The following is a 16,750-nucleotide window of genomic DNA, read 5'->3' on the forward strand; positions in this document are numbered from 1 at the left end:
TTGCATTAATCATGTGCTGTCGGAACACCTTTCATGAAAAACACTCTCATTTTCCAACCGAATAGTCATTTATTGAATAGTGTCCCACAGTATTAGATCTAAATAGCAGTGAAAATCTCAATCTAAAAATATTTTATCTTACCTAACATCTGCCAGTTAGAAATACTTTTTCATTTAATGAATATTCATGAGCAAAGCCAATATGTTTATTTTGCCCCCTCCTCCCACTCAAGTCATTCCCACGCCCCTGATAATATTGATTTTCTCACAAGAATGTACTCAGTGCTTCTATAAAGTTTGAAAGTCTAAAATGGTTTCATTGAGCAATATCACACTCACAAGTGGGCTGTCGTTCTGAATAACATCACAAGACTGATATTCAAACCAGCAGCACCATTAAGAGTGTCATGTTGCTTTTATACAACAGTTCAATAAACCACAAGCTTGAGACAAAAGCATCATGTCATCAAGCGTACACGAGTGGAGCGGATCATTCCTGGGTCATTCCTACAGTTTGGTGGATTTTGTGTCCTTATGAAACAGTACTGCATATTTTACATTAAATGTTACTTTAGTGCCACATGGTTTTCCGTGCATACGCCAACTAACACAAATTCATAATGATTAGTACCTAAGCAAAAAAAAAAAAAAAAAGCACTTTACAGGTTACATGTATGTTTCTAAATTAGCAATTTTGAGTATTAGTACATACATTTACTTACTTAGACATTATTGTGATATATTTTTTAATGAATAAAACCATTTTATACATATTAACCCCGCTACTTTCCCTTTAAAATCTTAAGCGAATGGCATAAATCACATGACCTGCTAGACTTGACATCAATTAAGTCTGTGTGTCCAACAAAGTGTTTTTTTCCAGCGGCTAGCGTGCTTTTCCAATTGTTTTCAATGGGAGCGCCGCATTTTTTAAACACCAGGAGCATAACGAGGAGCTAAGCATCTTTTTCACGCTCAAACGCTGATCGCTCGGTGTTGGCTTTTTAGCCAGCCGTCCAATCAGAGTTGAGGAGGGGCGGGACAAATACAACACCGACCAACCACCACATTCTACTTGTACAATGTCAACAGACGACAACAAGCAAAATAACGGAACAAAATATTTTAAATGAGCCAGAGCAAATACTTTACATTGTATTGACAAAACATAACATGTCCACCCTGTTGCGTCAATTTATACTGGTCATTAAACATATTTATTATCTATTAAAATTCTTCCTAAATGATAATCTTCTATACTTAGCCAGTAATGGGCTTTATTCGCTTAAAACATCCACCCTTTTACATATTGCACTGTAAAAATGTCATGTAACAGGGTGGACAAATTTCCTAAACTGAGAAATATTTGGTCAGGATTATTAAGTTATACTAACCTGAGCTTAACCAGCTTAACCTGCTCCTCATAGGCAAACAAACAAACAAAAAAAATCACAACTCCTCCGAACACTATGAACACAGACAATCAGCGAACCAGTAAACAGAAAAACGTCCTTATTCTAAATATCAGCACTACCGGAACACCATTTGTCCGATTGGATTAGAAGACCAGAACTAGCTGTTGTATAATGCACCGCATGTGACAACTTGCATGCTGGAGTTTAGTAGTGGCATGCAGATCATTTACAGTGAATTGTATTGCCTGTTTGTATGTGATATGATAACAGTGATCTCCTAGGCGTAATGATGCAGTCCTGCGGTAAGACTCGTGAAGGTGTCTGGGCGTTCATCACGACTGCTGTCAAAGCTGCAGCAGCAAGGAGGAGGACTTTTCTAAAGCCATCAAAGCCTCAGTGCTAATTTAAGATGAAGTGTTTACTGTGTGATGAGGGTCTGTCATAGTCTTCTAAACCATGTCCATGTGATGAAGCATTGGTCACGTCTTTGACGCGCTGTGCTCCATGTATTTCTCTCCCCCTTCCTGCAGATCGAGGTAGTGAACACGTTCAAGAGTGGGACTTCCTTTCAGGGGGCTCTGAGACGCCAGTCCTCCACCACCAGTCAAAATCAGGATGTAACCAATGTTTCTAGTCCTAGTCACGTGTCCTTGTGCAATGCTCTTTCCTCTCCTACCAGCACTGCTGCTGCTCCCTCTGGGCGTGAGTGACACTCTTCTTTGGGTGTTTGTCAGGGATGCCCTTTGACCCCAGAACTGCAATCACAACAACGAGCACAGAACTGTCAATCAAAACGAGAAAAACAGGTCTATGAATCAAAAAAAAAAAAAAAAAGCCAAGATATTTGAAACAGTTGCAACAGTGGGTAAGATGCCGCAAAATACGAGACTTGGCCCCTACATACATGTCTTAATGTAGGTCAGTAAAAACCAAAAAGCAAAGTGATACCTTTTAAACCAGTGGTGCCCAATCCTGTTCTCGGGCTGCGTTTAACTCCACCTTTAGACATACACTCGTGAACTTCCCTAAGCACTTCTCCTCCTCATTTTGAAGTGCATTCAACTTCGTCAAGTGGATGAGGGAAGTTTATTTGGACAGACCCTCGATTTTGACAGAGGGAGTGAGTCTACTCAATATGCTCACTTCAGACAGATCCATAGACCACAATGCAACACGACTGTGACATCACAGATTGTGCTTAAAAAAATGTAAATAATAAATCAGCTCCATATCGGATTCCAAGTGGTCAAAGGCTTAGGGTGTTCCATTTAAACACATTGCAAGGGTTCCGCCAGTAGCGAGCGCTCGTGCAGTGTAAGCAACGATGTACATCCGAGTGAACAAGACGGAGGGAAGTTAAAGAGGGAAGGGCACAAAAAATAGGACTTAAATGCAGCCTGAGAGATTTAGAGGCCTTTTACAAGACAATGTTTTCAACTAAAAACAGAAATCTTTTCATGCGTTTTGGTTGTTCATTTACACGACAACAGCGTTTTGGTGGCCTGAAAACTGAACTTTTGAAAACAGTTTTCAAAGTGCAAGTTTTTGAAAAATATACTATTATTGCCTCCATGTAATCTACAAAAATGCAGATCTGTGAAAATGCTGATCAGTCTATAGACACGTAGTCTTTCTTTGCAAAGTGACATCACTAACTACTGGCCTGGCATGCATAATACAGAGTTTTTAGTAATTTTTGTGGATCCGAATCTTTTTGATAACATTGCCATCTGTACAACTTTCCCATTTTTAGTACAACGTTGTCGTGTAAACATACCCCTACTTACCTGCAGAGTTCACACCTATCTGTAATTGTCAAGTGCTCCTGAAGATCTTAATTAGCTGGTTCAGGTGTGTTTGATCAGGGTTGGAGCTGGACTTTGTGGGAAGGTAGATCTCTCAGGAATTTGGTCACCCCTGTTTTAGACTTCATTAAACAGTAAATGTTATGGAAAAAGACATCACAGGGAAGCAACTCTGCAGCAGAGATTCTAGAAACAAGCTTTGTTCTACAATCTGTTGCAAATATTATGCTGCATTAATGTTGTGTCAGAGTTACCATAATTGTGAGAAAACAGCTACTCAGAGCTGTTCACATTCACTGACTCAGAAATTATTTGTTTCTATAGCAACACCAAAATGGATCCATGTACGGCTTTGTTATTGACAACAAAATCCTTCATTGGTACATTATAGTTCATCTCTGTATGCTCTCACAAAATAAATTAAATAAAAAACAAAGAAAGCACAAACCATGTTATGAGTTGTAATAAGACAGCATAAAATTCCCAGTTTCCAAAATTTTCAATGTACAAGCTTGATAAAGACATGATTTGGCATGAATGCAGCATTACTTGGCCTTGTACAAAAAATTATGAACTCTATTGCTTGCAGTATGAAAACCTTTAGTGTGCTGTTTCCTTTTATTCATTAAAATTAGTATAGTATAAATGATACTTGATACTCAATGTTTTACTAGCTTATACATTATTTTTTGGATGATCTTAAAAGTGTGACTGTTTACCGGAGGTGTCCAAACCTGCTTCTGGAGGACCACTGTCCTGCAGAGTTTACCTCCAACTTGCTGCAACACACCTGTCTGGAAGTTTCTAGTATGCCTAACAAGAGCTTGATTAGCTGGTTCAGGTGTGTTTAATTGGGGTTGAAGCTAAACTCTGCAGGACAGTGACCCTCCAGGAGCAGAATTTGACACCTCTGCTCTAGACTCTAGATCGGTTATGTGGCATTTACGGTTCAGATGATTGGCTCAAAATGTTCTGTGATTGCATAAACAAAGACATTAGATTTCAAATACTACACGTGTAGATTTCAAGTTGCAGACCTATAGCTTTCTCCAGGATGATTAGGCCTCTAAACTAAACACAAAGTTTTTTGAGTTATTTTTGGGCTTTTCACCTTTATCCCATAGGACAGTATAGGGAGAGACAGGAGGCAATGTGGGAAGTGAGAGGGTTACAGGACAAGGAGAGGATGTTGAAATCTGGTCACTCAAGGCATAGTTGCACCATATGTCGGTGCACAAGTCTGGCTCTCACAGCTACAGCAAGATGACATTTCTGATCAGGCATTTCAAACAGATAACATTAAGGTCCAGAAAGAATTAGGCTTAGAATTAGCACTAACAGTTTCTTATTAGACATAGACGATTAGCGTAATTGTCAAAGGGCATCCCTGAAAATCTGCTTTGCTTCTTATTTCCTCTTACTCTTCATGTCACAGTTTATCAGATCACCTTTAACCCACTTCTCAGAAGAACATATGTTTCAATGTACCATGTGTTTGTTTTCCCCAGAGTGCTAAGAGCCCTGGACTAAGGGTGCAGCCTACGAAGTGAATTTCAGGTTGTGAGTCCCTCCATTGTCCGTCGCAAAATTGTTGTGAACTAATATTCCACCAACAAACTCACCAGGCTGGGTAAACATTCAAGTATAGCCAACTGTACCATTCCCCACTCAGCTGTAGCCTGACATGTTCTCCAAAATGCTCTAGGTTGCATTGTTGAAGTTACTCTATTGATCACGGGAGGCTGTTTTTTTTTTTGTCCCTTTTTACTTTTTCTCTCCACACAGATACGGAGACGTGTGAAGAGAGTGGCGCTTTCTCCCCATAGTCTTGTCTTATTTGTCGTCTGTGTGATGTAGATCCGAGGCCCACAGCGACCCATTATGTCTCATGGCTTTACTCTGTTGGTCATGTAGTCTGCTGTGTGATGCTGACAGTTGCAGAATCTCACTAAACGTTAGGCCAGTCTTCATCTATGTGATTCCTTCTGACATTTGTTTTCATCTGTCATTCAGACCAGTTTGTGTTGGCTTTGTAAGTTTGCTCTTAGCTAGGTGGAAAAGAAGGTTAGAATCGAGTTTGTTGGTAGTTTGATGTAGGATTTTGGTCATTTTATTCCAGCAATCATTTCATGATGGGGCCAATGTTGGCATGATATGGGCTTCAGGTATGGGTCCTAAATGGGTTTGTCCATGGGACCCAGTATGAACTAATTCAGATAGGGCCAGCATGGAACCCATGGACAAACTCATGTATGGCCCCTACTGGGGCTAATTCAGATAGGGCCGACATGGAACCCATGGACAAACCCATGTAGGGCCTATACCTTAAGCCAGGGGTGTCCAAACTCGGTCCTGGAGGCCCGCTGTCCTGCAGAGTTTAGCTCCAACCAGCTCCAAAACACCTGCATTAAGTTTCTAATATGCCTAGTTAGTCCTTGATTAGCTGGTTCAGGTGTGTTTAATTGGGGTTGGAGCTAAACTCTGCAGGACAGTGCCCCTCCAGGACTGAGTTTGGACACCCCTGCCTTAAACCCCTATTGTGCCTACATTGGCCCCACCATGAAATGTTGGCTGGTATGCTTAGCATGTCAGTAGTTGGTAGTATCATAGAGGCTCTGTTCCAAACCCTAGCGAGCCCCTCTCCATTTGTTTGCTTGGGCAGCTTCCTTCTAAAGGGACAGTGAATAAAAGCCATTTTCAATTGGGAGGTGATGGGAGGTATCAAGAGCACAGTGACTGCTATCAGTTCAAAGATGCAGGGATATAGTTTGAGTAGGAGCGTACTAACCAACAGTAGAGAGAATTAGAGACCTATATATATATTTTTTTTTACTGTCCTTAGGGGCTTTTGCACCGGGTAGTCATAGGAACTCAGTTATAGGAACTAGCCACCAGGGTGTTTCCCTGAGAAGTAAATTATCCCCTCGGATGACTGCCGTATATAAACATAATAAAACAACAACATAAATAGTTCAGGCCTGGTCCTCTATTGTCATTCATTGTAGTCACTTCTCCTTTTATGCTCCCGGAGCTCCTCCGTAAGAACTCGAAGCCGGTGTGGTGTGTAGTTATTAGAAAGACAGAACTGTTAAACAAAGAAAGTCAATGGTATTCGAAAATGTATTACAGCATTTGTCATGTGATTGATGCCTAATGTCGCTAGCTGAGCAGAAATACATAATCATGTTTCGCTTGGTCCCTTCAAAGTTGGATTTCCTCCTTAGCGTAAAGGTTGAGAAGTGCCTGGACTTTGTCTTCAGTCCATCTACCGCTGTTTTCTAGTAGTTAGTAAACAGTTTGCTGGTTGTTCCTTTTGTGCGGTGTTAGACCCTACTCTGAAGTAGGAGCTAATTTAGTCTCCCCCAAAAGGCGTTCCTATAACTAAAATCGTTCCCAGTTCCTGCAGTGCGAACACGCCAAAAAGTGGGTACTTCTGCCAATAGTTATAGGAACTATTAAAACATTCCTCCAGTGTGAAAGTCCCTCTTATAAACACCCCTAAACCCGGGGATGTCCCAACCTGCTCCCAGAGGGCCAATGCCCTGGAAAGTTTAGGTCCAACTTGCCCCAACACACTTGACTGGAAGTTTCTAGTGTTCCTGAAGACCTTGAAGAGATGTGTTTTAATTGGGATTAGAGCTCAGCTCTGCAGGACGGTGGCCCTCCAGGAGCAGGACTGGACATCCCTGCCTCAAGGCAGCATCCTAAGCCTGATAGAACCTCATAAGTGATTGATATGACACACTCAACAATGAACACTGATTCCTCACTTGAATCGAAGAATAGATCACAATGCTAGTCTGATGTTAGCATGTTGCTAAGCTAACAATTTATACTCTAAAAAGTAGTCCAGATAGACATGATCTATTTTAATTAGACTGAACTTTTTATTGATGTTTTGCAGAATAGACTATCATACAAAAATAATAATAATAAATCTCAACTGTGAGGGACACATGCAATGCTGCCTTAGAATTTGGCCAGAATGAGTTATCTTTGAACATCTTGCTGCTCACTAGGTTGTGGAACAGGACCATAGACTTTATTCATAATTAGTTTACTGTGAGAATTATGCCTAGATTATTGTACTGTGTTTTTCTGAACGCTTATTCGTAATTGTAAACCTTTGAAGTGAAATATTAGCTACTCCCAACTATATTAAAGTACTTCTACAAAGTTTTAATTCCACAGTAATAACTTATTAAGGGATTCTCTTATTTTTTTAGTTCTGTGAACCTCAACAAAACTTTTCGGCCTATACTTGAGTGTTTACACAGAGACGCATGGAGTTGTTAAAAGAACAGACTTTTGTTTGTTCTCGTCTTTTCTTATTCCACAGTCTGTGTGCCTGTGTTCATCTCCACATGGTGTTGTCCCGAGTTGCATGTTGTGTGTAGTCGTTGAGTTGGCTTGTCAAGCTTTTGGTTTGCTTCCATCATCGTGTTGTGACTCTATGCTCTTGAAGCATAGGATCTCCTGTCCCTGTCATTCTCGATTGAGTCTTTGTAGACTTCTCTCCTCTCTTTTTTGTTTTTTTGGCTTTGACTTTGTGTTTACCTTAAAACTCATCCTGGAACTATCTAATCTATTCCTCTTACCAACTTCCCACGAGATGTTTTCAACTTGCATGACATTTTGTTTTTCCTTTGTTTTTAATTTTTATTTTTTATTTTTGTTGAATTAACAATGCTTGTCTCTAGGTATACAACACTTTGGACCTTACACTCTATACTGTATTGTGTACTGAACGGGACATAAGAGCATTGCCTATGTTTCCTTTATCATGAGTTTGAGTTGCGTTCTTTTCCTTAAAACGTCTCAGTGCACGGTAGAATAAGTGAATTACAGATGTTTTCCAAATGTTTTTTGAATTTGTGGTGGCTCCACGGGTGTCCCTCCTCCTGTTGTCACTGGGGGGTCTTCCAACTCACGCTACAACCCTTTGACACTGATCTCTTTCCTCACACAGATACGTGTTGTGAACGCATTTCGTAGCTCGCTCTACGAAGGCTTGGAAAAACCCGAATCCAGAACCTCCATCCACAATTTCATGACTCATCCTGAGTTTAGAATAGAGGACTCCACACCTCACATTCCTCTTATAGACGACACCGACATTGACGACGAGGCGGCCAGGAAGAACTCCAGTCAGCCCACGTCTCCAAACAAGAACAACAACGCCATCGATAGCGGTATAAACCTGACAACCGACACGAGTAAATCTGCTGCTTCCTCCAGTCCCGGGAGCCCGCTTCATAGTCTGGAGACATCGCTTTAGCCACATCCCGTGGGAGATCACTCCATAATCATCTTAAACTCTACATTTAAAAGCACTCCGGAGCGCATGCGAACTGTTGACTGAACGTGTGGTCGCGCCACTTTCTTTTATCGAACGCACGAACGACGACTGACTCGGATGATCGCGGAGTGACTCGAGAAACTATACAAGAAACCACGAGCGCAAGCACGGCGCTCCCATTTCCTGAGGAAACGAAAGACTATTACGAGTAATTTAAATCAAATTCTGCTATTATCGTTGCTCCTGCATGAATGTACATTACCCAGGTTTTTATTTGGAAACCTTTATTTTTATTTAAACGGTTTGATTTGATTTGGTGGGACGTGCGGTGGACTGCTATTTTAAGACAGCTTCTCTGATTCACTGATCTGTGAGTATTGTGTGTGGCATGTATCTAATTGTATAGATTTATTTGGTTATTGATTAAGGTGTATCCAGGTCGCAGGGCTCAACTTGCACAGTAGATTTGCACCTGTCGGAAAAGAGAAACCCATGGAAATTAGAATTTATTAAGCGTACATATATATTTATAGACATATTATAAATATATATTTACAGAGTTTATCTTTATTTGTTGGCATGTTGCCTTGTTCTGCTTCAATAACTACTTTAACTTATTTATGTCCTAAAGAGAATGTAATTTGTTTACAAAACCTGTAGATACGTCCTGGTTTCTTTGTAGGGTTCAAAACCACGCAGCAGACGTAGATGGAACAGCTCACGTTGTTCAGTACTCCTGTAATATCGGACTCTAGATGTTTTATTACCAATTGTGCGCTGGACTTGCCTGCTATTTTGTCAAATAATGTAGATATTTTTAGAAGATAACAAAAGAAACCAAAATATAGTGGGATATATCATTAATGTGGCGTCGTAGTATTAAACGAGTGTCGGGGTCGACGGCTCTGAGCAGCCCCCGAGAAAATCCGATCGGTTTTGCTGGATTTGAAGGTTTCGTCGAAGTCAACGCTTGCAATGAACTTGTGGTCGGCCTCAAATGTGAGCATAATATATATATCAGGTTGGGTTTAAATATCTTCTTTAGAAGTACATACTATTTAACATAAAATAGTTTCAGTTCCGTGTGACCATCGAAAGCTGCGATGGGTTTTATGTTGGAAACATGTAAACTAAGTTATATTTGGCATCTCTGTATGGAAATCAAAATTGTGTTCAAATATTGTGATCTATTGTGTTGATTCTTCTTTTTGACATTTAATTTGTAGATTTCTTTTGGTTGAAGGAAATGAACCCAGCTCCTGAGCTGACGACACTTTGAAAAACTGAATTATGTAATGTAACGAAACAAAACCAAGAAGGAATGTTGCTTTTGACTCTTTTCTGAAGAAAAAAAAAGGAAAACCCAAACCAATAACAACAAAAAAATGACACACACACACACACACACACACACGCACACGCATTTATGATCCTTTTCTGCACTATCCGGATATGAATGAATTTCTGTGGTGTAAATTTAGATGTGCTTCTGTGTTCAAATCAAGCTTGTCTTCCTGCAGTCAGTAAATATACTCTAGCATCTCAACAGTATTCACTAGTCGTTAACTATTTATTGTACTTTAGAAGTAAAAGGACAAATGGGAGTCTGTCAGAAGGCACACTTATAAAGTCACCCATGTATTCATTAATATTCTTTGCAATTATTAGCATTTGGAAAGGCATGATGTCATACACTAATATGCAACTCATGTTTCGCCATCATTCTCAAAATTTTACTTGTTTTTTGAAAATTTTCCTCATCAAGATAAGGTGCACAAGCTTTAACTGTTAGCTCAGGCATACTCAATGAGAGAAATATACAAAAACTTTTGTTTTTTCCCCAGAAATCTTTTACCCTGTATCATGTTAAAGGGACAGCTCGCCTAAAAATGACAATTCTGTCCTCATTTACTCCGTTTGGTCTGCACGACTTCTTCACTATACTCCTAGTCTTCTGAGGTCAAACAAGAAGATTGAAGTCTGAAAATCTTCACACATCACCCATAGGTCTCCTTAGCATGTTCAAATAATGATAAACATGCAAGATATGTTCAATTTAATTCGAAAACAGATGCAGTTCTCGAGTCAGTAAATGAGAACTCTTCGTTTTTGGGTGAACCACTGTATCCCTTTAACACGTTTCAAACCCTCATTCACAATCATTCTCACAACTGTTGTACACCGACCAAAAGAATCGCCTCTGACACGTTGAAAGGCGACGCAGGGGAGTTTGTCTGAAATGTGTGTGGACTGCAATGACTCCAGACGAGATCTTTTACGGTATGACTGGCCACTTCCGTTCAATTCAGTTTCGTTTTGTTCTGCGCCCTGTGTTGACGGGCCAAATAACGGATGCAGTTTAAAATGTTTAACCAATAAATCGGAAGGATGACAGCATTCTAATAATAATCACGAATAATAATATTTCTTGCAATACATCAGCTTCTATGTACTGTACTTAGCAGCATGCGTTTTGTGGAACAAAGAGCATACGACGCCACAGGTACTTTTGGCGCACTAGCAATTTATGGGTAAATGAAAAGTGTTCATCCATCTTGTTTTTATGAATTTTATAATCTATACAATAATTGTAAATAAAAAAACTCAATGTCTTTGTTCATTTAATACTATGCAAAAAGTCAAGCTTTCTGATTGTTTCTCATCTACCCTTAGAGTGTGTTGCTGGAATGTTTGTGGTCTCAAAGTCAGTAAAACAAACAAACAAAAAAATTGTGATGTAAATGATTTTCTAGCCTGAGAACATGAACTGACTCTTGTTGCTTCCCTGTCCATACCACGATTCCAGACAGGAGCGCAAGTGATACAAATGAAATGGAAGAAAAAATGAAAAACAAGCACTTAATAAATTCCCCGAGGAGCATGAACCAGTGTGTCCCGTGAGCAGTGTGTGTGATGTTTCATCTGTGGCACGAGTAGATGTACTGGGTTTGGCTCAGATGAGCACTACATAAAACTTAAAGCTATATGATGTGCTTTAGTCTGTCTGTCTGCTTTAATTCATTGCAACATTTCTTGATAATATCATGTGGTCTCCAAACGCCGTGCAGCCATATGCAGGCCTTTCACGATCATGAATTTTGTGCTGACTAATGATTTTATCACTTACAGTGCCGGGTTCAGACTACACAATATCAACCCGACGTAGAGTGTAGTTGTGATGGCCGTCAGGACGTAAGAATCGGTCGTTTTATATAGTGTGTCATAGTGGACGACAACCGATGCCATGTCTGCGACGCTTCACAATGTCATGACAGAAATGCTAGCGTGTTTAATTTTTATCCAGAACCCTCCACAATGGTGGATCTGTGACACTGACCAACAGGAGCACAGAAGCTCTTCTGTATACTTTCAAACATGGCGAAACGAAAGCGAGATGATGGTATTGGTGCTGCTAGGTACAATGAAGGAAAGGTTCATGGAGCTTTGGCAACAACACTGTGATGTTTACTTTATGAGTAAGGTCTACCGCCACAGAGTGAAAAAGATAAATGCTGGCGAACGATAACGGAGGCACTTTAGTAGCCCGGTGAGTACCGAAATTAGCATTAAGCTAACACGTCGCTTCGGTAGCCATTGTTTGTTTACGCTTTTTTGTTTCTGGAAGTCATTCGCTAGTTCCGCCTTTTCAATGACATCATGAACGTCGTTAAAGAAGAAAGCGATGATTGGTCAGGAAGCAACAAATAGTCATGTTTTTTGTCCACGACACGACTTGAATTTAGGAGTCAAAACTGACACATTGACTATCATAACAGACAAACATATTGTGTAGTCTGAACCCTGCAAAAGCGTAATATAATGTAATATAAAAAATATGCCCAAATGCTGTGAAAATGAATAATATAATATAATAAATGCAGTCTGATTAAACCCACAAAAAATATATTCTTTGGCAAAATGTGATTAAAATGCACAGTTATTGCTGTTATCTCAAATAATTGTGATTAGATCGAATAACCAGGAACAGACAATTAATAAATAATTGCGTCGGGACTAGATATGTGAAGCCGCTGTGGTTTCATGGAGCTTCTGCTGGAAACAGTTGCAATTCTAGTCAGTTTGAGAACCAAAGCTAAGGTATTTTGGGTACTGCTACTAACAACAATAAATTCATAACATAAAGAACAAATTCCTTAATAAGACATATTATGAAATCATAGTTGAACAGATGGATATAAAAAATAATATTTAGCAATCATTTGGGAAACCTTGAGCGTGACTCCGAAATGGCCTTAAATGCAAATTTGGACAGATAGAAAAGTTGGTAAAAGTTTTGGCACTTATGTGAACGAACAACAACAAAAAAAAAAATAGTCTTGAAAAGTCTTGTGCTCCTCGTGTCCTCCTTGTGCTCAGAAAGTGAATAAATGAATTATAACTACTGCATAAATATAATTTAGTCCCATAAAAATACAAAATGTTACATAAAAACAAAACATAATTGCACTAAAATATACTACATTCATTTCATTGTAATTAAAAAATTAAAATAACAAATTAAGTCATTTTTGACCGACACAGGAGCACCAAAGGGTTAAATATATGAACATATTATTAAATGTAAAAAATGTATTATTTAATGCATTATTAATTAGTTTGGCTTCATTTCTTTCATATGGTACATGTTAAAGTCTGTTTGAAGTCACCATTATGGTGATCAGTGTTCCCTTTAGTTGTGCACTTGGCCATTGCAACTTTCAGTTTTGAACTTTCATTATCAAGTTGTTATTAACTGTCCCATTGAAAGAGCTCTTCTCATAACCCCTGTTATTGAACAAACTCCTTATGATTATGCTTTTTTTAGGCATTTGTCTTGGTTTTGATGTCTCCATAGATTTTTGTCATGCAATGTACGCAAGCTCTTTTTAACTGATTTGCGTACAGATCTTTTGAAAGAGGAGACCATTGATGCTTTGAAACACTACCAATTCACCAGAGACATTGATTAATAATGTAATCATAACTAAAACATTTAAAATTTTCAGTTCTACTTTCAGCAGAGGGAGCAACAGATAAAAGTTATAATCATATAATTTAATAAATCATTTGTTTTAACCTTATATTGTTTTTCCTTTACATCATTAATGTGTTAAATATAGAAATATGCAAGCAGAAACAATGCTTGTCCATAAAACACTGCTTGCATACAGACAGTATATTCACACTCAACCCCGCAAGAGTATGCTGGTGAACCAGCTTCACCAGCTCCGTTTTGCTTGAGAACAGCATGAATATGCTGGTCCACCAGCTAGAACAGCACTAAACCAGCATGGAATCCATGTTGGTTTATGCTGGATTTTTCAGCAGGGTTGGCAGGTAGAAATAAAAGAAAAGGTCAGCCCCCCGTCGGATGGTTTTAAATATTCTGCTATCTCTGTAGATAAAATTTCATCATGATGATAAAATCCCTTATGCCTTAGGTTTCTCACTGAAAGCAATGGAGTAACTGCACTTCGAAAAATGAAGCTAAAGGGGAACTCTGTGCATTAAAAAGTGACGCAGAGGGGTCCTGACCATGTGTCAATATGTGACGATTTGGGAGTAACCAACCAGATCAGCCAGAAACCTACAGAACAGCACCGTACCCTCCTACTTCCACTCTCTCGTACGACTCTTCATCTCCTCCAGAACCCTGCGGTCAGTGAGTGATACCATCACACAAAATCATTCTCGTTCACCGTTCCTCACTGGTGGAATGATCTTCTAACCCTATCCGTACAGTCAAACCCCTGACAGTATTCAAGAAACAGCTGAAAACTCATCTCTTCAGTGAACACTTAATTTCATCCTGCTGACTAAAAACACAACTTCTTTTATGCTTTCACTATTTCTTAAATTAAATTTCTCCCTGTTTAAAATGTCCACACTATGTTTATAATGTGTAATTGACATGTAACACAACTATTAATTTATGATTGTACTATAAAATGACCTCAAGTATGCTCTCAAAAAGGAGCTGGAGACCAGTTTACAACATTAATGCAAGGACTTGTTTGGTTTGTGTGCCTACATTCATATTTCATGTGTAAATGAGGATAAACAGACACAGATTGTGCAGTCAGCACTGTCAATCATGACCAAAGTCTGAACTAAGATGCATATTGTACAGTTTGACATTAAGTCCATTGATGTCATGCAGTCTGTCTTGATCCATCCAGAATGAATCTCTTCAATTCTGATATTTTGACAATCTGACAATTTTCTTACTGTGTGCACTTTAAGTGCTACCATTTCTGTTCATCTAGATAATCTAAAAAATAATAATAATGGTATTATTACGTAAATTATTAGTGTAAGACATATTCCTATGATAAAGAGGTGTATCTAAGGAGAATTATTTTGTTTTTATACTAACATATTTCCCATTTCACATCATATGACCATGTCTGTTGGTATTCACGTAGAGAACACAAGAGAGCAGTGTTGAGTATTAAACAACGACACTAACAGTGACTTTTCACAGCAAAGATGATTAAGATGCAGGCATGGTGCAGAGCCAATCTGACTGCTGAAAATACAACAACAAAAGATGGAGTGATGGTGACCACCTCTGGAAGTGTGTATCCACTGTAAATGTCTCTGTCTGTCAAATGCATGATGTTAGCATGAAGACATATACACGTGCTTTACTAGCCATGAAGATGTCTTTATGATATGAATGAAACCACAATAAAGTTGTGTTGGCGCTCACAGTTTCTTTGTAGCCCTTAACAAAAGCCATAGAACATCATGATTATGATCACTAGTTTCAGGCTTAAACAGGAACCCATGCAGCTCTCAGGACTCAGCAATATCCTGACACTCTGCTTTAGTGCAGCACTGCCTCTTGAGAAGAGATGCAGTGTTTATTGAAAGATATCAGCTTGATTATCTAATAATGTAAATTTTACACTCAGGAATTACTGTGTGTCATCATTTAAAGGTCATATTCATGGTCTGTTTGTGCTTGCTGTGATTTATAAGCATCTGTCATAACATAATCTTTTCTAATCATTTCTAAATAGAGATGCACCGATACTAAATTTCTCCACCGATATGATAACCGATTATTCAGAATGGCATCTGCCGATATCAATAGTTGAAAAAATCTCTCGAACTAATGCTGTAAACTATACAGGAACCCTCTCATTTGGTACATTACTATACTATTAGAAGTTAAAATGAACAACAGAGCCCAAATTACTATATTCAACTGGTGTTTATATTCAGATATAATAGATAAACACTCAATTAAAAACTGAAATATTTGTTGGCTTATATAACTCCTTTGCACGTGAGGTAGTTTTCATAAACATGTTTTTATGACAATTTTTTTTTAAATATACATATATAATTAACAGTAAATGAGCTCCTCTCTAGTGTTTTAGAGCTAACTAACGAAATGTGAACACTGGATAACTTTTCTGAGGTAAATACAACGTTAAATGACATTGTTCACAAGCTGTTTCATTGACGTCACTGATTGAGTGATTACATGTTACACAATACATTTCTATAAGTTGTATCTTTCAACATTCCTTCTGGTGTTCATTCATGTTTTTTGTTCTTAGGTCACTTTTTCAAATCTGACGGTGAACGGTGGAAATGGGCAGAATATGGCACAGTTTTCACAGATTTGCGTTTTTGCAGTTTACATGGAGATGACAACGGTATCATTTTCAAAAACTTGCACTTTGAAAACCATTTTCAAAAGTTTGCGTTTTCAGGCCACCAATACACTGTTGTCGTGTAAATGAAAAGCCAAAACACCAAAAGTTTTTAGTTGAAAACGGTGTCGTGTAAACGGCCCCGTAGTTGGTTGTTCACTCATTTCACTCATCTTTATTTTGCAACCGAAGCGTGACAGCTACCTGTTTTTAGGTCATTGTTTTATGAGTGATAAAGTGTTATAATGTGAAATTAAGTGAAACGTATAACATGTTTTAATACTGTGAACTCTTATATGTCAGAAGATAAAGCAAAATTTAATACATTATATAAAAATGTTATGCTTAGAGCTGATTTCAGTAAAAACTGGTGCACATGTTATATGTTCTGGAACACATAATTTCACTAGCAGTTTGCTTTGGAATCATTCTCTCCATCCGGACAATGTGGTTCGGAAAAGGTTAAAGGCATGTTGTATTAAAGTTTAGCCTCGGAAGACTATTAGCTTTCCCATCATGTCATGCCGCTGATCTCTTAATTAAACAGCTTTTATCGTAGATCTT

At 38.6% G+C, this 16,750-nt stretch overlaps 1 protein-coding gene across 11 annotated transcripts in view; it reads left to right on the top strand.

The window, feature by feature from the left end:
* atp2b2 (ATPase plasma membrane Ca2+ transporting 2) overlaps positions 1-11,404 on the top strand; it is a 158,423-nt gene extending 147,019 nt beyond the window's left edge. For 5 of the 11 annotated variants that reach the window (XM_051912448.1, XM_051912447.1, XM_051912450.1 and 2 more), the window contains one exon: positions 8,190-11,404. In XM_051912448.1, the coding sequence (XP_051768408.1) occupies positions 8,190-8,498 (309 nt within the window). In that variant the 3' untranslated portion in view covers positions 8,499-11,404. Of the gene's footprint in view, positions 1-1,945; positions 2,118-4,728; positions 4,781-8,189 lie in introns of all 11 variants that reach the window. The other 6 variants (XM_051912451.1, XM_051912454.1, XM_051912458.1 and 3 more) reach the window with 4 other exon arrangements.
* The last annotated feature ends 5,346 nt before the right edge of the window (positions 11,405-16,750 follow it).

Source organism: Ctenopharyngodon idella, chromosome 11, assembly GCF_019924925.1.
Source record: "Ctenopharyngodon idella isolate HZGC_01 chromosome 11, HZGC01, whole genome shotgun sequence".
Lineage (NCBI taxonomy): Eukaryota > Metazoa > Chordata > Actinopteri > Cypriniformes > Xenocyprididae > Ctenopharyngodon > Ctenopharyngodon idella.